The sequence below is a fragment of the Rhipicephalus microplus genome, chromosome 6 (genome assembly GCF_043290135.1).
Source record: "Rhipicephalus microplus isolate Deutch F79 chromosome 6, USDA_Rmic, whole genome shotgun sequence".
Classification (NCBI taxonomy): Eukaryota; Metazoa; Arthropoda; class Arachnida; order Ixodida; family Ixodidae; genus Rhipicephalus; species Rhipicephalus microplus.
This window is the reverse complement of record NC_134705.1, coordinates 76,437,062-76,459,851: the sequence shown is the minus strand read 5'-3', so window position 1 is coordinate 76,459,851 and position 22,790 is coordinate 76,437,062. Positions and strand designations below refer to the sequence as shown.

At 45.2% G+C, this 22,790-nt stretch overlaps 1 protein-coding gene across 2 annotated transcripts in view; it reads right to left on the bottom strand.

Moving 5' to 3' along the window:
- Positions 1 to 22,790, bottom strand: part of LOC119167583 (uncharacterized) — a 92,625-nt gene that overhangs the window by 16,897 nt on the left and 52,938 nt on the right. For both annotated transcript variants that reach the window (XM_075866084.1, XM_075866085.1), the window contains 3 exons: positions 13,902 to 13,994; positions 9,154 to 9,264; positions 3,735 to 3,833 (listed from right to left, as the gene is read on the bottom strand). In XM_075866084.1, the coding sequence (XP_075722199.1) occupies positions 3,735 to 3,833; positions 9,154 to 9,264; positions 13,902 to 13,994 (303 nt within the window). The remainder of the gene's footprint in view (positions 1 to 3,734; positions 3,834 to 9,153; positions 9,265 to 13,901; positions 13,995 to 22,790) is intronic.

Genomic DNA, 22,790 nt, shown 5'->3' with positions numbered 1-22,790 from the left:
GCCAAATCTCACACAAAGTACAAGGCGTGCTATGTTGCATCATGAATAAAAGTACGTACCAAGCTGCCGTTTTATTGACGGGTTCATTCGTCGAGAGGACTGGCAAAAAGAGACGCGTTCAGCACACACTATATTAAAGGTGACTCCTGAGAATTTTTATGAGACGCCCGACGATTTCTTTTAAATAATCAGGATGCCGGAACGCACACCTTGAATTTACCTTGTCTGGCATGAAAACATCGCATTTCATTGTGAAAAAAATTGGCCGATCCCACGCTTAGTGGGAATCGATGATATGCAAAGCACGACTAGGAAGGTTCATATAACACCTTGAAATCAGCACTTCATTACGACACGGAGGTAAATTATGCCTACACGGCTTCCATGTCATCATTATCATGTTTGGACGTGTCATTTACCTTCGTCGTTTATTCGCGTCACGTAAAACCAAATATGGTATATGCGGAGCTAGTGAAACGGTCGCGAGCACACTATGAGTGTAGCATGAAGTCATGTTTTTCATGACACGCGTATCATATTTATCATGTTTGGAAGGGTCATTTACCGGCTTTGTCTATTCACGCCCTGTAGTACCGAATTTGGTATATGCGAAGCTAGACAAACGGTGGCGAACGCATTATGAAGTGCTCAGTATACTTCAAGGTAACGCTGAAGCACGCACACGCAGGGCGCAGCGACACTACGCTAGCGAAACGCGAGCACTTAGTCTGACGCAAGGCGCGACCGGCGCGACCAGCGTCCGTCGGCGCGGCCCACTGGTACAGCCACTGTATTCTAGCCACTGTACCACTGGCAACCAGTGCGATGTGCGACATGCTGCATTTCGCACCAACAGCCGTTACCGAGACAGCACCGTGTCTGCCTCTCTTTGTGACGAAAGGACACCGGACGTGCTCAAACGCGCATGCGTCAAAGCAACGCAGCGCGGCACACACCTGCGAGTGTATGGCAGGCAGATCGGTGCCTGGAGCCTGGCGTGGCATCGGCGGTGAGACGCCACAGACCGAACGCTGGCGCGCACACCCGCCGGGTCACGTCGAACTGCCTTGGCGCATTCAGATTGGCATGTAGTCATGCTTTTAAACTACACGCATGTCGTGATTATCACGTTTGCACCAGTCACATTCCTTAGTCATCCATTACGTCCTCTTATACCAAGCCTGGTACACGTGAAGCTAGGGATACGGCCGCGAGCGCATTATGTTCGTGGCATGTAGTCCTATTTACAATGACACGGATGTCATCATTTTTGTGTAAGGGTCTGGCGCTTGTGTTCGCCATGCTTTCATGTCATACCACGCCAATTTTGAAGCATATCACGCAAACGAAACCACCGCAAGAGCAGCAAGACCACGAAATGTAATTTATGACATTCATGACATGCACGTCATTATTTCATGTTATCACTAGTAACTTATGTCCGTGATAAAATCATGTTATGTCATACCAATTTTGGTATCGATACCACTAACGGAACAGCCAGGAGAGCTAGAAGTCGTAGGTGGCTTGATAGATAGATAGATAGATAGATAGATAGATAGATTAGATAGATAGATAGATAGATAGATAGATAGATAGATAGATAGATAGATAGATAGATAGATAGATAGATAGATAGATAGATAGATAGATAGATAGATAGATAGATAGATAGATAGATAGATAGATAGATAGATAGATAGATAGATAGATAGATAGATAGATAGATAGATAGATACGCTCAAAGTCGCCGAAGTTCACCAAGAAATGCTTCGCATTTAAATGACTAACTTCTTTAAACAGTAATTGCTCGCGCTGCTAAACCGGCCACTGGGCAATTTGTACACATAGGCACTGGATCCTCACCTCCAAGGTATTGCGCGTAGGACACCTTTCCTGTGCTTTGTCGAACAATGGAAGTTTGCTGATGGCGCTGTAACTAAAAGCAGACCGTGGGTATCTGTGTGCAATTAGAGTTTTTAATGCGAAGCATTTCTTAAAAAACTTCGGCGACATTGAATCTATCTATCTATCTATCTATCTATCTATCTATCTATCTATCTATCTATCTATCTAGCCGCCTAGGACTTTTAGCTGTCCTGGCCGTTTGGATAGCGTTATCGATACCAAACTTGGTATGATATAACGTGACTGTATGACCAACATAACTAAATAGTCATAAAATAAAAATCACGACATATATGTCATAAATGTCAAGATTTATATGTCATTGTCTTGCTTCTCATGCGGTGGTTTTACTCAGATGGTATATTGCAAAACTAATATGGTATAACATGACTGCTTTGCGAACACAAGCGACAGACCGTAACATCAAAATCATCACATGCATGTGTAACAAAATGTCTACATGCATGCTCATGATGCACTCGCGGCCGTTTATCTCGCTTCTAATGAACCAAATTTGGTATCACGGGAAGTGGAAAGACGACGAAGGTAAATGACAAGTCCAAACCTAATATTCATATTATGCGTTTCATGCAAAACATGACTACATGCTACGCTCATAGCGTTCTTGCAGTCGTTTCACTAATTCCACATATACCAAATGTGGTATTACGTGACGTGAATGGACGAGGAATGTAAATGACACGTCCAGATATGATAATCTTGATACAGATTTTATGTAAAACAGGACTATATGCTACACTCACATCACGCTCGCGACCGTTTTACCTGCTCTATATGTACCAAACTTGGTATCAGGTTACGTTAATAGACGACGAAGGTAAACGAAACGTTCAAACATGATAATCATGGCATGGAAGCCATGTACGGCATAATTTGCCTTCGCGTCTTGATGTTGTGCTGATTCTAAAGTGACCTATCACTCTTCCTCATTCGTGCTTTGCATATCGTCGATTCCCACTGTACGTGGGATCTGACAATTTTTTTGTCTCTGATTGCCCATTAGCAGAGATTGGCATGTACCAGTGGAAAACACCGGTTCATCACTTTGTGCTTTGCACATCCCCAAGTTTTTCTGCTGCGCAACGCGATGATTAGAGTTAGTGTCAACGCTGCGACCACTGTAAGCGTTCGCTCCCGCTGCTTTTCATCGACTCATGTTTCCCTTCAGCGGGAGATGGTGTGATGTTTTTTTTTTCAATTTGATTCCGTTTAACAGTAAATCAGTGTTGAGACATTATATGAATTGTCTCCTTTTGATACAGAAACAATATTTGAGCAATATAGAGCACCTTATTTTCTCACAACTCGTGAAGTTTTGGAATGCCATCTGTGTTTGCTTAGGAGAAAAGGAATGCTCATTAGAGCAGCTTTCATAAAAGGTTGCGTATCTACACATTTACCATTTTTTTTCTCACTACAAATTTCAAAAATAGTGACTTTACTCGTCCTTACGTTCACTCTTCAATACCTGAATTGTAAAAGCAAACTTTTGGTTGTTTTAATAGTTTTCTGAACATTCGCGAATGACAGGTGATGAAATTAGTGCATACACACCGAAGTTGCCAAAAAATTCTAGCAAATTATTCACTGAGCGAACGAAGTCGAATTACCAGTTCGCCGGTGTGTGTGTAGACTATGAAACACCTAATAAAATATAAATTATTGATTTTTCAACGTGTGTCCATCTCGCCTTGTAGTTTTGTTAACCGCTGTGCTGTAGCGAGCATAACAAATCACAGCAATGAACTAGTCAAATTCACAGTGGCATATCGTCACAGATGCACCTAATTCTAAAGATCACTTACTACATGAGTCAGTATAGCGTCCTTTGTCACTGATCATACACCATTTCATTTTGTTGCTGGTGCATCTGTTTCCTTGTTGGTTACTGCAAACTTTTTCCACTAAAGGAAAAAAAAGAAAATTCTGGATTAGTGGACAAAAATGGTACTTACTGAAAATGAGTGTTTTATGGCTATACAATAAATTTAGGTAAGCAGTTATTTATGAATTACCTTATTAACCAAATGCAGCTAGCACACAAATCTTCCTTCGAGAGCTCAAACAAGAAATAGCCAACAAATATTAAAATGCGGTGATTGTGTTCCCTTGATTGCTTGTCAGCGTGTTTTCACGCACAGTTTTTGTATAGCGTAGGGACGCTGATACATGACTCTTCGGGTAGTGCGTTAAAAATGGTTGTCTATTTGCAGCATCTTCTATAAGAGAGTGTTCCACGGTCCCTATGAGCTATAACTCCCAATGCGTAGCTGTACAGTGGGCAGTTGGAGATACTGATAAAACAAGACAGATTCACTACTGCGAAAATTGAGCAGATCCCACGTGCCTTGTGAAGCACTGTTATGCGAAGGATGCGCATCCAAGCTGGGTTGTACTTTTTTATTGAGCAAAACGTTACGAATTTCCACTAAATATTTGTATAAGTTCACGCACACTCTTACGTTAAATAGCTGCATATGTTTTCTATCACCAGTTGTTTACAAGTGCATAACGATGTGAACAGCAACAAGGATATTAGCAACACCACATGTGGTTAGCTGATATGAAGGACTGCGCCTCGCGAGGATCATAGCCTTAGGCACTGCTACATAAATAAACGTATATAGCACCTGGCTACAATCGATGTTAGCACGACGTGACGGCTATATCGCATGAATGCATACGTAAAGCTTATGAAATTGGAAAGCCAGCACTGCAAGCACTATTGGCAATTCACAAACAATGAGGCCTACTTCAAAGGTAGTTCCGAGGCCTGGAGTAGCTCTAGGGTAGAATACATATTGCCACGCAAATTGGAAAGGTTCGATTCCTGCTGGGACAATGACATTCGTTATGTGCATTCGTCCGGTCAACGCTGGCGACGCCCGCTTTTTTTTGACGATCTTCAGATGCCTGCAAAGCAACACTTACATACATGGCACATGAATACACCACCTCTACATAACCACACATGGCTACATGTGCCCGCTCTGTAGCGTATTGGACAACCTGGCATACTTGCTCCTGGAATGCCAGTGCCATCCAAATCACGACATGCAACTGGGGTGGGACCAAGCCCCAAGAATAAACGAAGACCATCTAATAGAAACGTAGGAGGCCAAGCTCGTCCTCGAGGACCTGAAAAACCAGTGACAGCTCATCGCCAGGACTAAGAGGGCAGTCGAAGCCAGAGGGTTCCTGCACTAGGGAACCCTCCTACCTTAGGGTGACACCGAGCCTCACTCGGAACACTGTTTCTAAATAAGCGTTTATTTCTTTCTGCCTTCATTCTCGCTTCATTCTCGATGGTCAGGGTCAAAATAGCAAAACGTGGAACTTACTCAAACACCTCCTCAATGAAACCAACCCCCGCACAAATCAACGTCGTTCGATCGTGAAGATACTTCATCAGGCTAAACGGACAGTGTCACCGGAAGATGTTATCAAGAACCTCGTGGAAAAATATCTCCCGTTTCCCACGGGCCCTGTGACCCCTCACCCTGATGACTCTGGCAGCGACAACACTAACTTAGACGCCGACTTCTCTATTCAAGTTGTGCGCCGAGCTCTCCATGAGCTTAATGGCCGCTCAGCCCCTGGCCCCGATGGCATCGCCAACAAGCTCCTACGCAACCTGGACGATCCCTCCGTCACTTACCTCACCGACACTATCAACGAAATATGGAAAAAGGGTGAGATACCCGATGCTTGGAAACTAGCTCACATGGTTCTCATACCCAAACCGCGAAAGGCGCCGAGTCTAGATAACCTACGCCCCATATCTCTCACGTCGTGCGTGGGAAAAGTGGCTGAGCACACCGTCCTCAACAGGGTTGGTCGATACCTCAAAGATAACGACTGCATCCCGCACCACATGATTGGCTTCCGACCAGGGCTACCCACTCAAGATGCCATGTTACTCCTAAAGTATCAAATTATAGATGGCGGAAACACTCGGGACACTCGTGCAATACTCGGTCTGGATTTAGAAAAAGCCTTCGATACAATAACGCACTCGTCAATCTTGAAAGCGATCGCAGCCCTCGGCCTAGGACATTAATTTTACTACTTTATCCGCTCTTCTCTCACTCGACGCAGAGCCGTCCTCCGCGTAGGAGACCTAGTGTCGGAAAAAGTGGAGCTCGGACAGCAGGGCACTCCTTAGGGATCCGTCCTCTCACCCACGCTCTTCAACCTCGTGATGATCGGGCTTACCGAACGACTTTCAAAAATCAACGGGCTAAATCACACTACCTATGCGGATGATGTAACTATATGGTGCTCCACAGGATCGGATGGCTTCATTGAGCCCGCCCTGCAAGAGGTTATTGACGCCGCCGAGTCTTACCTCGACCACACCGGTCTCAGGTGCTCACCCGCGACGTCAGAGCTGCTGATATATTTGCCCAAACGCCGGGGTGCCAAGCCCAAAGGGTGGAAACTTCCGGCGGATCGCAATATCACCCTTCTTACTAGAAATGGTCGTACTGTACCCAGGGTAGACACCATCAAGGTCCTCGGCACGATCATCGAGTCACGCGGAACCAACACCCGAACAGTACACAAGCTCAGGACTAAGACTGAGAATGCCATACGACTCGTACGTAGAGTAGCCAACAGGCACCATGGCCTCAAGGAAGACAACCTGCTGCGTCTCGTACACGCGTTTGTTTTGTGTCATTTTACCTACGTTGCCGCTATGCACAAATGGCTACGTGCTGAGCGTGATCAACTCAATGCGCTTATTCGCAAGGTGGTAAAACGAGCCTTTGGCCTCCCTATCACCACTCCAACGTACAAACTCCTCGAGATTGGCGTACATAACACGCTAGAAGAGATCGCCGAAGCTCAGGAACGCGTGCAATTGACCCGGCTCACTACCACCAAGGCAGGCCGCCATATTCTGCGCGAGCTCGGCTTCTTCTCATCGAGGGCCAGAGACCCCCCCCCCCCTCGAGTTGACTCTAATTCCCCGTGAAATCCGCGACCTTATCGCGATCGCTCCCATTCCACGAAATGTACACCCCGAATACAACAGATGCAGGCGCCTTGCGCGGGTGACCGCCATGCCAAGCGCATAGACATGGAAGCGGACAACGTCTCGCACGTGGACGCCGCTGCCTATCGCAACAACCGAGCCTTCGCCATGGTCGCGGTATCATCCGCGCAGCAGACTCTTAACTATGCCACAATCCTCATTTGAAACCGCGAAGTAGCGGAGCAAGTAGCTATAGCTATAGCTATGCTCGACAGCAAACGGGAATTCATCTACAGCAACTCCAGGCTGGCCATCAAAGCCTTCAAACGCGGAGTCATCTCCGACCAGGCGTTACGTATTCTGCGCAATGCGGACCCGAGTGCCCTGAAGCACCACACTGTCATCTGGTTCCCCGCCCATTTCGGCCAGGTGCAGGGTGCCCTATCCAACCTCAACGAGATCGCCCATCATGCAGCGCGCGCACTTACCGACCGCACTGCCACCGGGCAACCTCGATTGTTGGGTTAAATACCAATCGGGATGCATCAATTACGTACAATGAAATTACAAAGCACTTTTACCTGGAACGTCGCATTTTTCCACCCCCACATCCGAAAGCTAACCGACCGCAGATATTAACCCTACGCCTATTACAGACACACACGTACGCAAACCTTGCCACGCTTCACGTTTATTATCCCGATGCATACCCCAGCGACACATGCCCATCATGTGGACACACAGCGACCCTCGCACACATGCTCTGGGAGTGTAGAACAACTCCTCCCGACTCTACCTCAAGCAAGTAAGAGAGGTCCCTCATGAGCTCACTTCTCGCCGACCAGCAATGGGCCGTCCATCAGGCACACGAAGTGGCCGCCAGGTACTTACTTCCTGTCGTTCCCTACGTGGGAGACGCCCGCTACGCGCTAAGCGCGTCTTGCCGGACTGAAATAAAGTTTTTTCATTCCATTCCATTCATTTTCGCTGTTCATTGGTAGATATACACTGTCACACACCTGTGGCACATACTCACATACCAGTAGCACATTCCCGGCCCCGGGTACGTGCCACTGTTTATTTAGTTAACAGGGTGATCGATGGTGATCGTTAGAGCACCATGGCGTATGCGGCTCGATGGATGGATAAATGGCTGGATACAACAAGATAGATAGCTAGATAGATAGATAGATAGATAGATAGATAGATAGATAGATAGATAGATAGATAGATAGATAATTGATTGATTTGTGGGGTTTAACGTCCCAAAACCACCATAATATTATGAGAGACGCCGTAGTGGAGAGCTCCGGAAATTTTGACCACCTGGGTTCTTTAACGTGCACCCAAATCTGAATACACAGGGCTACAACATTTCCTCCTCCATCTGAGATAGATAGATAGATAGATAGATAGATGGATAGATAGATAGATAGATAGATAGATAAATAGATAGATAGATAGATAGGTAGATAGATAGATAGATAGATAGATTGATAGATGAATAGTTTGATGGTTAGATACATAGATGGATAGATAGATAGATGATTGATTGATTTGAGGAGTTTAATGTCCCAAAACCACCATAATATTATGAGAGATGCCGTAATGGAGGGCTCCAGAAATTTTGACCTCCTGGGGTTCTTTAACATGCACCCAAATCTGAATACATGGGCCTACAACATTTCCTCCTACATCTGAGATAGATAGATAGATAGATAGATAGATAGATAGATAGATAGATAGATAGATAGATAGATAGATAGATAGATAGATAGATAGATAGATAGATAGATAGATAGATAGATAGATAGATAGATAGATAGATAGATAGATATGAAAGCGCGCGCAGTAAGCAAAGAAAGACTTAGCAATTATTACCCTCATCTGCTGGAAAATGTAGTGAAACTTTGGTGCTTTACACACACGCGTCCTGTATACAGGCTTCACAATAGAACATTTAACGCAGTACACTTTCCCTGTCATCAGTTTGAATGTGAGTTAAGAGTTATGCTGCCACCATTTATATAATCAAAAGTAACATGAATGGCTTCTTCGACAAACAAGATTTTGATAGTAAATTCTAGAGGCCCACATTCACAAAACAAAAAAACAGGCAGAGAACATTGACGGAGTGACATCTGAGTCTGTTGAACGGGAGAAGGGTTCGACATTTTTACGTCGACACCACGATGAAACCATTAAAATGAGTTCCCAATACATAGGAGATATATGCATGCACTCACCGCAGGTGCAGTGGCATGCATCACTGTCTGAGGTCTTCTCGCAGGACATCTCGGTACCAGGTGTTTTGCAAACTTTCCAGTGACTTTTTGAGGCATCGCAACCTGACTCACCTGCGTTGGGTTGCAAACAATGTATAGCTAAGGTTATCATGAATATCAGGACAATTTTTGTAGCATTACATGCGTGCACTGCTTGCAGCTTCGCACGTGCCAATCTTCCAGCTCAACTCTGTAAACACATATCTGCGTTTCTTAAGCGAATTTCGAACTAAAATACGAAAATATCTATTTCGAGTTGACCCGAAATTAGAGTCCTAATTGTTTCCGATCAAACAAAATAAAACTTGCGTATTTGTGTGTATAAATATGTAAATATTGCACTAGAACTGACTATACTTATTCTATCTGCCCTCATGACTCGTAATACTTTTATTTTGTTTAGCTTGATAATTTTTTTCGCCAAGTTGATTGTAAGTCTCAATTTGGTAGTAAAAAGCGAGCATCAGCATGTGACGCATGCAAACGTGGTCACATTTGCAGAAGAACAATTTCGGTAAGAACAATTTCGGTAAATGAGAGTAACTAATTTAGGCACAATGCTCTACAATACAATTTCTTATTTTTTTTATTATACTGAGCCCTAAGACCACCATTTTTACTGCCCGCCCCTACAACTGACAATTTTGGATAAACGTATTATGACAGCCGTGCATTTTCAACACTAAGGTTCAGTGACCTATAGCAAGAAGCGGTTAAAAAACAAAGCATAACGTATGGTCATTATTCGGCAGTTTGCTGCTGCCGTTTTAGGCTGACGAACACGCTCTAGAGCTAGACGTCAGTCGTTTGCTTAACAGAATAACTAGTGCACGACATCTCGGAGCTTGTGCTTCAGATCATGTAGTTTTAAAGCAGAGACAATAATAAGGTCTTCTGTAGTTTCATCAAAAGATTCCTCGGTAGGTCGCGGAATTCACTTGAACGTTGTACTTTACGGCTCTTGCATTCTCACAACGGATGCATGGTCACTCCGTTTTGTGTGAGCTCGTATAGAAACTGAAGAACCTAAAATGTGAAGGACTTTCGATCTGCAACATGATTTCATTCAATTTCGTATAACTTTCTTGCACTTTTATGTAGCTCATGTTTCGTAAGAGCTCTGTATTTGTATGCGCAAGAGCACGAAAATTAGATTTTTACTTATAACCGATATATTTGTAATGTATTTTTGAAGCCTTTTTTGCTGCCCTTCTTTCTTTCCTGCCAAACTTTTTGTTTCAATGACGAAGTGTTTCCACCCTACTTATAACCCTCTGGGGATTGTAGTCTCTGTAAATAAATGAAAATAAACAAAAAATAGTTCACGTATCAGTATCTTGCAGTGCTAATTTCACGTATCATGCGCTGTAGGGAAATGTTGACAGTCCTATCAGAGAATTCAGGCATGAGGAACGTCAAACTCACAAACGTAAAATGGTTTCAGCACTGATGAGCCATCAGCTTTGCTGGTACTCGCCCACAAAGGGGGATTGGCCAAAAACCGGGCGGCAGGATCATCAAGTGTGCTAAGTCAAGCATTCCGGTAGTCTCGTAGCCATAAATAATATTACCAATAGACTAACAAGGTAATCTTTTTGTTGCCATTATGTACGCACTCACGGAGAGTAAACCTCCCTGCGGTTCCCTAATGTAATCCCCCCGAAGGATAAAAATACTTCCACGTTTATTTTTAAACCTAGCTTCTCAATTGCTTCGACCAAGTATCTTTTCCTTCGATAAGAATATCGTTGGCAGGATAAAAAGAAATGATCTATTGATTCTGATTCCTTGCAAAAGAGACATAACAGAGATGCTGTTAGTCCATCTTTATGTGGGTAGTAATTCATGTGCGGCTATAGCTGCCCGACATGCACATGACGACGACAAACTCAACCAGATCTGCTTAAGACGACTCAGAAGTATTTTTCTGACACCTGCTCAGCTCATACAACTGAGCTGTCTGTGGCAAAAATTCAGTCAGAATATATACACACACCTAAACATTCTCAGAAATGCCCGTGTATAAGCTATATGCGCAAAACATCAACGTCCGTTCAGAAGAAAAATCACATCAAAAATATTTTCACGGTGAGTGTGAAATCTCGCCGTATGGTGTGTCACCATCACTTCGAACATTGAGATTCCAAATACAGCGTGTCCATCGAATGATTTAAAAACTTCAAAACAATCCTAAGAAACGTATTCTTTTTACCAATAGCGAATGGGCTCGTGGACCCTGTTGCCTAGGCAAATCGAGCGCCGAAGAATGTAAATCTTTTTGCCTTGAGTTTCGCTCTGTAATATAGACCGATTCCGACGCTAGCGCGAAAAAAACCAGTGGATAAGGTCATTACCAAATCTGATCAAAACGACACTGCTGAGCCCAGCGGATGTCCGGGAAGCTTTTTCTGCGTTACCAAAGGCTAGTCTGAGTGCTCTTGACAGAGTCCCAGCAATAAAATCATGTAGAAGCTTCTTTTGTTAACAGAAACAGAGTATGCTTCCAAAATATTTATCACGCGTTCAGGCACAAAGGCTTAAGGTCTCCTTCAAAAAGATAATGCTAACATGGCCTCGATAGCTTTGTTCACTGTGGCCCAAGCGGGCATTGCCACACCGCAAAAAGCGTGTCTTTGTGTGTACTGCACTAATGCCATGGAAGGTGTTTTCGCACAAGCCCTCGCTGATTGTGTCTACACTGCGGACTTCATGACAAAATTGTGTCATTGCAGCTCGCCTACAATTCAACATTTTTTAGGTGATGGTGACTATTGTGAAAAATATGCTGTTTGTTAATGCCTGTGGCCATTGAGGTAAGGTGAGCAGTGTGGGAAAATGGAGAACTCACAAAAAAAGAGTGCGAGAGAGTTTTTCTAAGTGAGAGCTCAATGTGCGATTTGGTAAAGCTATCATCCATGATTACGTGAGGCAAGTTTATTAATAATCAGTACTCGAGAAAAAATATTAACACCAAATGTATTCCTGTTTTTATGTTTTGCCGAATATTGGGCACTAATTTACCAATCGAGGTAGCGCCGCATCATTGGCACAATGAGCATGTGTCTATATTTATGTTAGTTATCCCGAGAAAGCATTGTACTCATAATTTTGTCATGCCACGATGCTCCGCGTGCTTGTGTTGAACTAATATAACCCAAGACAGCATGCATGAACCACTTCAGCACGACACGCACGTTAGCTATGTTCTTGACGGCGCGAGCACTCTACTCAGGATCTAGAACAGTTGATATTAGTTGCAGAAATTGCGTCGGAAAAATAACATATCAGGGAAGTCAATTTTTCGGCCTCAAGTCATGCCAAGAATATTCCTGATGTTGTTGGTGGCGTGGTACCGCACCAGATCTGAAAGCGACAAGAACTGGTGTGATGAAGTCGAGATCTCAAAAGGTGACTCAGATGGCCGCGATGCTCAAGGATGTCAAGCTGCTATGTGCTAATGCAGAATAGAAACCTTTCGTCAGTATATTAACGACTAAACTGTTCTCATATATTCTTGGCGCACGTTCTTACCGCGTTTAGCTACGCATATCTGACGACACAAATAATGGTCATCTTTTGTTAGTCTCGCGCACTGGTAGAGTAATATGAAAAAGATGCAGCCTTATTGCGTGCATCTCTTTTTCTATCAAGCATCATTTACCTAAAAAATGGGTGCCCTCCAACCACTTATCTTTTACCTTCCGAAACCCAACGCTTGTGTTATCATATTTTCAAGAATTAGTTTATCTGATAACTAAGCAGACAGTCTTACACTGTGTCACTTGGAACTGCATTTCTTCCATTAAGACTCTGCGATCTCCTGCATCAGTGCAACTTCATAGATAAGTACTCGTCACAGTGCCAAACTACCTTCTGCCACGTTCTAATGCCTCGGACACTGATTCCCGCTTTTTCATAGTGGTTTTTCAACTCGTTATCACATAAGCGTATTCTGGACATACTCTGACTTGCACCCTGAATATTGTAGCTGCAAACAAAATGATACCACATGTTACCTTTGTATTAAATATTCACAGCTTCCCTTTGGTTTTAAGGATTTTAAGAAAAACCGAAGACGGAGCTTTTTATATAGTCAACTTTGGAACAAGGTTGTCGTTTGCCAAAATTCAATGCTTTCTGTTGTAATGGTATATTCACGTATGCTACCACAATTTGACGGAATCTATAGAACACATCAATTTCTGACAGCTCATCGAGTTTGGAAACGCTACCTGTGTGGGCTTTGAAAGAAATAAAGAGCAAAACAGCAACATTTAAACATTGCTGGAAGTTCAGACACTTTTTAAATACTTTCTTTCGGTATAAAAGTTTTCAAAAAAGTTACCTTACTCTTTATTGCACCTGCAGTTTACGAAAGTTTTTGCTCTTACGGCGTCTTACACTTTCGGAAAGAAAGGTGAGGAAATTGTTCCCACTGTACTCAGTATCTTTTCCTCAATAAATATGCACTCTAAGAAATCCAAGTACACTATCGGGCTACCGGGTGATGTGTGCGTAAATTATGAAGTTCCTCATCAAATCAAAACTATCCATTTTTCAACCAATGTTATTGATTCATGCAATCATCATCGAAGCGTTATTATGATGTTAACCGCAGTGGTGCTGTAAAGAACAATTTAAATCAGTCCAGAAGTCACATTTATGAAGGCACATCAACGTAGCCATGCCTAATATTAAAATGTACTTACCACACATTTCAGTGAAGCCTGCTGTTTCATTAAAGCACCATTTTGTTTTACCGCTGCATTTCTGGCCCTCATTCCTGTCGCAAAAGTTTTTCACTAAAGTAAAAAAAAGAAAAGTCCACTTATTTTCCCGAAACGTACTTTCGTTCAAACGAAGACAATTTAAGATTTATAGCTAAAACACAATTACATAAACATTGCATTTTCGTTAAGACTAATCACTGCATGCAATTAGCAAACCTTCTTTTTTAGAGTGAACCATTGACGATGATGGCTATATATAGTGATTGTGATTATTTTTCTTGTGTGGCCTCGACGAAAGCGAAAATGTAACGGTAGTTCTGTGCGCTTTTGGCTATTCTGTTTTCGACAGTAGGCTTAAGGTGAACCGCAAAAATGTTCTAAGTGTCCGTGCCTCCATTTTAGGATACTGCCACAGAAACGTATTTGATCCAGTATGCAATCTTAAGCAACTAAAGCTATTTCAACATAATATCTACTTTATTATATACTCGAAAAAAAAACTAGTGATGTATTTTTAAAGTGAATAAATGCAGCACATACAGTCAAATGTGATTGGGTGAGGCAAAGTCATCTGTCTGGTTAGCTCAAATCTCAGACATTTATTGTGGTATTGCCACTCATTTTCTTTTACCTAATTTTTTCTCACTTTCCTACTCTTTACCATTGTATTTTTCTTCATATTTATTTTTACAGTTTTAGCCATAAGCTAGGAAACAATAGTGAAGTTTTTCGTTCATATGAATGGACGGAAAAGCTTCATAAATTGTCCGGTAGGTTATTCACCTGGGGTCAGGTCTAGGACAAAACGTTTCGTCACCCAATCCCTCGGAGTGGGTACCCGTCAAATTCAACAGGTTACAAAGAAACGAATTTGGCACAGAGTTTGCTTCTTTGATTCACCCAATACAAGAAGCTTGTACGCTCCACGGGAGATTGGTCATTTAAACTGGTGGTTAGTGTAAAAAATATTTTGTATTTAAAGGAAGAAAAATGAATTATTCGGTCGTCTAAGGGTTATATAGGTAGGAAACTCTAGTATAGATTACCATCAAAGTACTGTGAAAAAGTAAAAAAACGTTTTCATTGGACCTATTCTTACAATTATGTTGTAGAGAAATCCGCAGGTAGCAGCGCAAATGCTCCTGTTGATGTGGCTCAGAGAAGAAGCCCCAAGGGAAAAAATATTTTCATAACTGAGCAATTCCTAACTTATCAAATGAAATTTCGAAATGGTTTATTCGACGCAGGTCAAACCATGGCAAGTAAGAAAAAAATGATTTGATGTTTTCATGCTCTTTATGTAAAAACACATAGCAGACGGCACCTTACTCAGTATCAGTAAAATGTAAGACGAAAAATTCGGCATCGAAATTTTGTGGAAGACACTTTCAAGTTGCAATTGGAGCTTCTGACGGGAACAGAAAAAAAATCACAGCATATCCACAGAGTGAATATATATGAGGGGGCCGAACCGTCCGTTTGTCCATCGACAATGAGAGAGGTTCGTTTGGATGATCGGTATCTAACCCGCCACGCTGTCAATTATTCTACATTAGAACGCTTTTGGAACGAAGACGAGCATCCGAACGAATCGGCTATCTTGAAACGCTAGCATATGATAGCTCAGTATCGTACAGTAATATATAACAATAGTGCAATTATGAGATGTGATGAGGACAAGTGTGAAGGTGAGGAGAAGAAAAACTAGTAAGGGAGAAAGTAAATTATGGCGTAGAGAGTAGAAGAGTGAATTAGAAAGTTCAGAAGGTGAAGATAAAAAGGTGCAATAAAGAGGAAATCAAAGAAATAGAGCGAAATAAAGACATAAAAAACAAAACGCAAGATCTGCAGGGATATACAGATGTAAAAAAAAGACGACGGAGAGAGAAAGCTAAACAGATCTAGAAAGAAAGCGACACAGCTAGACAGGAAATTCAATTAGTATGAATAGACAGAGACAAAAGCGACATACGTAAACCACAAAGAGAAGATATCCAAATAAAAAACTGTCACAGCTTTGCCGCAAAGGTGAAGGAATGAATGTGATCGCAACAAATTTGAAGGTCACGTGCAGAATTGCCAGCAGATGGAAACGTGCCCCACGTTTTTTATGCACAAATTATGCACGAAACGTACTCTCAGGTACAGATGAACGCGAATAAGCAACTCAGTTGTTACTTGACTGTCTGAAAATCTCGCTCTTTTCACAAACGGAGACTGTGCAGCAATGGCAGTGGCCTTTGTGCTCCCGGTAACTAAAACTGGATCGTTCCGGTAAAAAAAGAAAGCCAGCCAAGACGTAGAATCCTCCATATCTTTTTTCTCCGGCCTTTTAATGGAGGTTGAGTTGTTGTGGGTGAACGTCTTTTCCCATGTGGCCAGGAAACCAAGACAGGCAGTGCAAGCCCATGCATTTTTGTGCTCGTAGAATTTAGGCTGCTTCTCGAGTGAGTTTGCCACTTTTGTAAGCCTGAATGGCGGTGCAAAAGTCTGTGAAAACATGGGTGTGTGAAAGGTCGACCATCGTGAAAGCTATAGCAACCTGCTCACCTATGGCTCTGCTTGCTAGTCTAACCGAGGCGGCTGAGCGTAGGGCTCCGTCACCATCTACTGCAGCGAGTGCGAAGCGGGAGGAGTTATTGTGTTGCGCCGCATCAACGAAAACAGAAGAGTTTTGATTCGCAGCGATGCGGTAGAGGATCGCGCGAGTGCAAGCCAGGAGTCTGCTTTTGTTGTGTTGCGGGCGATCATTTTATGGAAATTGGGTTACCGTGTAGGTATCGCGTACAGCTCTGGAGAGGGTTACTGCGCGTTCAAGGTAGGGATGTGGGGAAATGACAGCCTTCACTTTGCAAGGGAGTTTAATAGCGACGCCAGGTAGTAGGCAGGCAGCCGGTACGGACAGAAATGTTCGAGCCGTCCAGCGTCTACAGCTCGTGCACACACTCGCGCTTCGCACTCCGAGGGAGATGGTCCCACTAGTCAGTGCCTTGCGAATTCCCCACTACAATACCCCGGCGACCAAGACGAGCCATCCTGGCGACTCAAGGTGACGAGAGAACAGGAGGGTCGTAGCAGGGCTTGAGGCGACTGACGTGGACCGTCTCACGACCAAGGCGGCGCTTGTCCGTGGATGGCTTGAGCGGTTCATTGACATAGGTGACAGAAGAAGGCTGCTGTATGACGCGGTAAGGGCCCGTATACTTCGGTGCAAACTTGGAAGTCAGTCCAGGAGAGTGGAAAGGCAGTCGGAGCCACACGAGAGAATCGACAGGGAATGTGTCCTGAACAAGATCACGGTCGTGGCGATCTTTTTCGAGGGCTTGATGATCGGCTGTGAAGGACAGTGCAAGCTGACGACACTCTTCGGCATGTTCTGCCATTTCAGAAACTGGGCTGAACTCGGAGGCATCAGGATTGTATGGCAGAATTGTGTCCAGTGTGCTGCATGGGTCACGACCATATAAAAGAAAAAATGGAGAAAAGCCCGTTGTTGAATGAATCGCCGTATTGTAGGCATACGTCACGAAAGGAAGGACAACGTCCCAATTGGAGTGGTCCGAATCAATGTACATAGCGAGCATGTCTCCGAGAGTTCTATTGAAACGTTTCGTTAGGCCGTTCGTCTGAGGGTGGTAGGCTGTGGATGTGCGGTGTACCGTGCGGCATGAATGTAAGAGCTGCTGCAGAACTTCGAACAAGAATACACGGCCCCTGTCACTCAGGAGCTCCCGTGGTGCACCATGACGAAGAACAAACCGATGCAAGATGAAGGTTGGAACGTCACGAGCACCAGCCAAAGGTAGCGCTGCCGTTTCGGCGTACCTTGTCAGATAGTCGGCAGCCACAATCACCCATCGATTACCACCAACAGAGCACGGTAGCGGGTAGTATAGGTCAATCGCAACACGGTCAAATGGGCGTGCAGGACATGGTAAAGGCTGCAGGTGACTGGGTGAATGAGGGAATGTCTTGCGCTGCTGACACAGGGAACATGAGCGAATGTGTTTGCGTACAAACGTGTACATACCCCGCCAGTAGTAACGTTGGCGGATCCGTTCATACGTCTTTAGCGCACCGGCGTGTGCGTGTTCAGGCTCAGCATGAAAATATTCGCAGATATCAGAGCGCATATGGCTGGGTATGCCTAGCAGCCACTTACGACCCACCACTTGATAGTTGCGACGGTATAACAGGCCATCTCGTATGGCGAAATGCGTTGCTTGGCGACGAAGAGCACGAGGGTAACCGGAAGTTGATGTGTCAGAAAGCATATTCAAGAGCGAGACAATCCAAGGGTCTTTCCGCTGTTCGGATGGCATGTCTGTGACGCTGACGGAGTAGAGGGGAAGGTCAAGAGCTGATATTTCCGATTCATCAGATTTCACGGGGGATCGTGAAAGCGCATCTGCGTCAGAGTGCTTTCGCCCCGATTGGTAGACGACGCGTAGGTCAAATTCCTGGAGGCGTAGTGCCCAACGTCCCAGGCGACCAGAAGGATCTTTCAGTGAAGCCAACCAACAGGGTGCGTGATGGTCTGTTACCACATCAAAAGTTTGGCCGTACAAATAGGGGCGAAACTTGTTTAACGCCCACACAATCGCCAGGCACTCTTTTTCAGTAACAGAATAGTTGGCTTCTGCCTTAGTGAGTGCGCGGCTGGCATAGGCGACCACATACTCCGTAAAACCTGGTTTGCATTGCTCGAGTACTGCACCAAGGCCGACGCCACTTGCATCCGTGTGTACTTCGGTCGGCGCAGTAGGGTCGTAATGACGCAGTACGGGTGGTGAGGTAAGGAGTTGGCGCAGTGTTGTGAAGGATTCGTCACAGGCTTCTGTCCAATTCGAAAGATCTGCAGGGCCAGCAAGGAGTTTGGTGAGTGGAGCGATGAAGGAGGCAAAGTTCCGGACAAAACGACGAAAATAGGAGCACAGGCCCACAAAGCTCCGTAGTTCTTTAGCAGTAGTCGGCTTAGGAAATTCGGCAACAGCACGAAGCTTGTCAGGGTCGGGAAGAATTCCAGCTTTCGAGACGACATGACCAAGTATGGTGAGTTGTTTAGCCCCGAAGTGACACTTCTTCAGATTAAGCTGAAGCCTGGCGTTTGTAAGGCACTGTAGAATCTTACGCAGACGAGTGAGATGCGAAGTGAAATTGGGTGAAAAGACCACAACGTCATCAAGATCGCACAAGCAGATGTTTCATTTGAGACCGCGTAAAATGCTGTCCATCATTCGCTCGAATGTGGCGGGCGCATCGCAGAGTCCGAATGGCATTACGGTGAATTCATAGAGACCATCTGGTGTGACGAACGCCGTTTTTGGACGATCAGACTCAGCCATTGGGACCTGCCAATAGCCTGAGCGAAGGTCAAGCAAGGAAAAGAATTCTGCACCTTGGAGACAATCGAGAGCGTCGTCTATGCGGGGAAGAGGGTAAACATCTTTCCTCGTAATGTGGTTTAGGCGCCTGTAGTCTACGCAGAACCGTATCGAACCATCCTTTTTTCTGACGAGTACAACTGGTGAAGACCAAGGACTACAAGAAGGCTTGATGGCTCCACGCTGTAGCATGTCGTCTACTTGTTCTGCAATTACGCGACGCTCTGCCGGAGACACACGATAGGGGCGCTGGCGCAAAGGAGTACTCTTTCCTGTGTCAATTGTGTGCACAATTGCGTTCGTTCTTCCTAGAACCGCTTGGGGAAAGTCGAACGAACGCCTGAATTCGTGCAACAGGGTAAGAAGCTGCTCTCGTTGAGCCGGGGCTAGATGTCAGTCAATAGAACGATGAAATGCATCGGAGGACACACTGTTCGAGGCAAAGTGAGGAACCAACGCGTTCAGTTCCATATTCGGCTTGGTGTCGAAGAAATCGGCAGGCACGATAGTACATTCATCGATAAGCTGAATGTGGCTGAGCGTCTCGTTGCGGCGCAAACTCAGGGGGCACGAGTTCGGATTGGAAATAAATATTTCGGTTGTGTCTTTACAAAGCGCAAGAACGGCGAATGGTAGCGATGTGTGATGGCGGCTACCCAAGATGTGAGATGGCGTGAATAGGACGGTAGCGTTAAAAGGTGAAGTGCAGCAGGTGGGGACAAACTGGGCGCTGAAAGGAGGAAGGTCTATGTCCGTCGCGACGACAAGGCTAGCCACACTAGATACGGCCGCATCAACAGAAGGCGCATCACGAAACGGTAACAGCTCCACTTCGGCCCGAGCGCAGTCCACGACGGCGTGATGACGTGATAGGAAATCCCATCCTAGGATGACATCGTGAGAACATGAAGCCAACACGTGAAATTCGATGATGTACAACACGTCTCGAATAACCACTTTTGCCGTACAAGCCGCGACGGGCTCAACTTGTTGGGCGCTCGCAGTGCTCAAAGAAACTACGGGAGAAAGCATCGTCACTTTACGAAGAGAGCGGCAGAGTCTTTGACTAATCACAGATATCGCGGCACCAGTATCGATGAGTGCAAGTGTTCGTACACCTTCGACGATTACATCAATAAGATTGGCGGGAGACAGGCGAGGGCTTAAACAATTAGACGATGGCGCAGCTCGTGCCTCTGGAGCTGCGGCAGTTAAGTTTTCCGTCTCAATGGAGGTGGGTCGTCGACGCATAGGCGACACGGAACGACGACTTGGTGAAGGGGAAGGTGAGCGGGAAGTAGAACGTCGAGAAGCGGAGGTTCGGGTGCCGGAAGCAGCTTGCACATCACGCTCGTGAACTTCAGGTGGCACGTGAGGCGCGTTGCATGAAGGCCGGAACGAGTAGTCAGGGTATCTTGGTGTATTAGCTGCGAAGCGCCGACGACATAGACGCGCAACGTGACCTGGAATCTCGCAAAAGTAGCATATCAGCCGGTTGTCAGCAGTGCGCCAAGGATTTCCAGCGTGCTGCTGTGTAGCTGGAAACGGCGCGGTAGAAGGTCGCACAGGTTGTGGCGTATACAACGGCAGACGAGGCGGAGGCATTGCCGCGACGGCCGCATAAGTCAGTGGCGCGGCAACAGGTGTTGATGGAGAGGCAGGCGTAGGTAATGGCAACGCCTCGGAGACCTGCTCCTGAATAGCCTGTCTGATTGTCGGCGTTAGACAGTTCGTTGGTGCTTCGGTGGTCGGCAGATACGAGAGACACGAAAGCTGTCGTGCGACCTCTTCACGTACATATACTTTTATCTGCTCCAGCAGGGTGCTGTCACCACTGACGGCCAGGGAAGCGAGAGAGTCGTCTGCTGTCGTTGACCTCCGTACAAATGCACGTTGCTTGCGAATCTCTTCCAAGTTCTGGCACAAGGTTACAAGTTCGGATACGGTACTTGGGCCCTTTGACAGCAACATTTGAAAGGCATCATCGTGTATTCCTTTCAAGATATACCTGATCTTTTCTTGCTCGGTCATCTCAGGGGTAAAGCGCCGGCATAAATCGATAACATGTTCAATGTAGCTAATGAAGTTTTCGCCCTGCCTTTGCGCTCGTCCGCGTAGGCGCTGTTCAGCACGCAGCTTGCGCACTGCGGGGCGATCTAACACAGCTGCAAGGGTGGTCTTGAACGCGGCCCAAGTGGTAAATTCCGTACGGTGGTTTGTGAACCACAGGCTGGCGACGTCTTTGAGATAAAATGGGACGTCCTCCAATTTCGAGGGGTCGTCCCACTTGTTGGCGGCGCTCACCTTTTCAAACAGCTGCAACCAGTCTTACACATCTTGGTCCTCGGTGCCGCCGAAGAAGGGGGGATCCTGTTGACGCAGGGTGGTAGGTACGATGACCAGTTGAGATTGGGCCGTGCTCTGCAGGGGGGTGCCTTGCTCGGTCGTCTGATCAGGCATTGCTGATGCAGTGGGCAGCTTCCGGCTTCGAAGTTCTAGGTTTGCGTACCCAGCACACTTCCACCACTTTGCAAGGGAGTTTAATAGCGACGCCAGGTAGTAGGCAGGCAGCCGGTACGGACAGAAATGTTCGAGCCGTCCAGCGTCTACAGCTCGTGCACACACTCGCGCTTCGCACTCCGAGAGAGATGGTCCCACTAGTTAGTGCCTTGCGAATTCTCCACTACAGCTTCACAAAGTCACTTCACAAAGAATTGTAAATGACTTAACATTGAAGTAGAAGTAGAAGTGATGAGGATATTAGTGCTCATGTTCATTGACAAGTAGGTATTGTCAACAAGATTATAGTATGTCGGCTCTTTTCAATGTAGAACGAAGGGGCGAAAATAGAACAGAAATTGCTCGATCAGGCGACCTCGAGCATCGCTTCGAGTCACTCCACAGTCTACTGTGTGCATTGAAAAACCCAAGAACAAGATAGGGTTCTGGGAGTTCATCTAATGAAGAGTTGAATTCATATTTATAAAGACAGTGGTTTGAAGGTAAATAAACAAAAAAGATGGTGACGAGTTCATTTATAGGAAATGCTCCAACAGCCACTCTCTCCAGTAATGTTTGTAGCAGCACTTGTGTACATACAATCCCTTGATTAACTTTAACGGCAACACCACCAGATGACGCAGCAGCACCATGCGGGTCCTTTCGAAAATCAATGAAACTCTGTTGGAAGTTGATGGGTTTTTTTTAAGAGTGTTTGTGCTACATAAAGCACCTTTACTGTATGTTCGTGTGATTTTTCCTGGACACCGTCGAGGTTTATCTGCAGTCCACTTACGATCAACTGGAGTGTTTGTGCTTTCATTTTAAAGTAGTAAAGTATACTATTGTTTGGTGCTGTGTATACATATAGCGTTGATCTATGCTACAGAGCCTTTTAGAAGCACTGTATTGTGGAGTTTTTTTTCTTATGTGTGCTGCGAAAAGCTGCGCCAAAAGTTGTTGCTTGGGGCACCGGATGACTGTG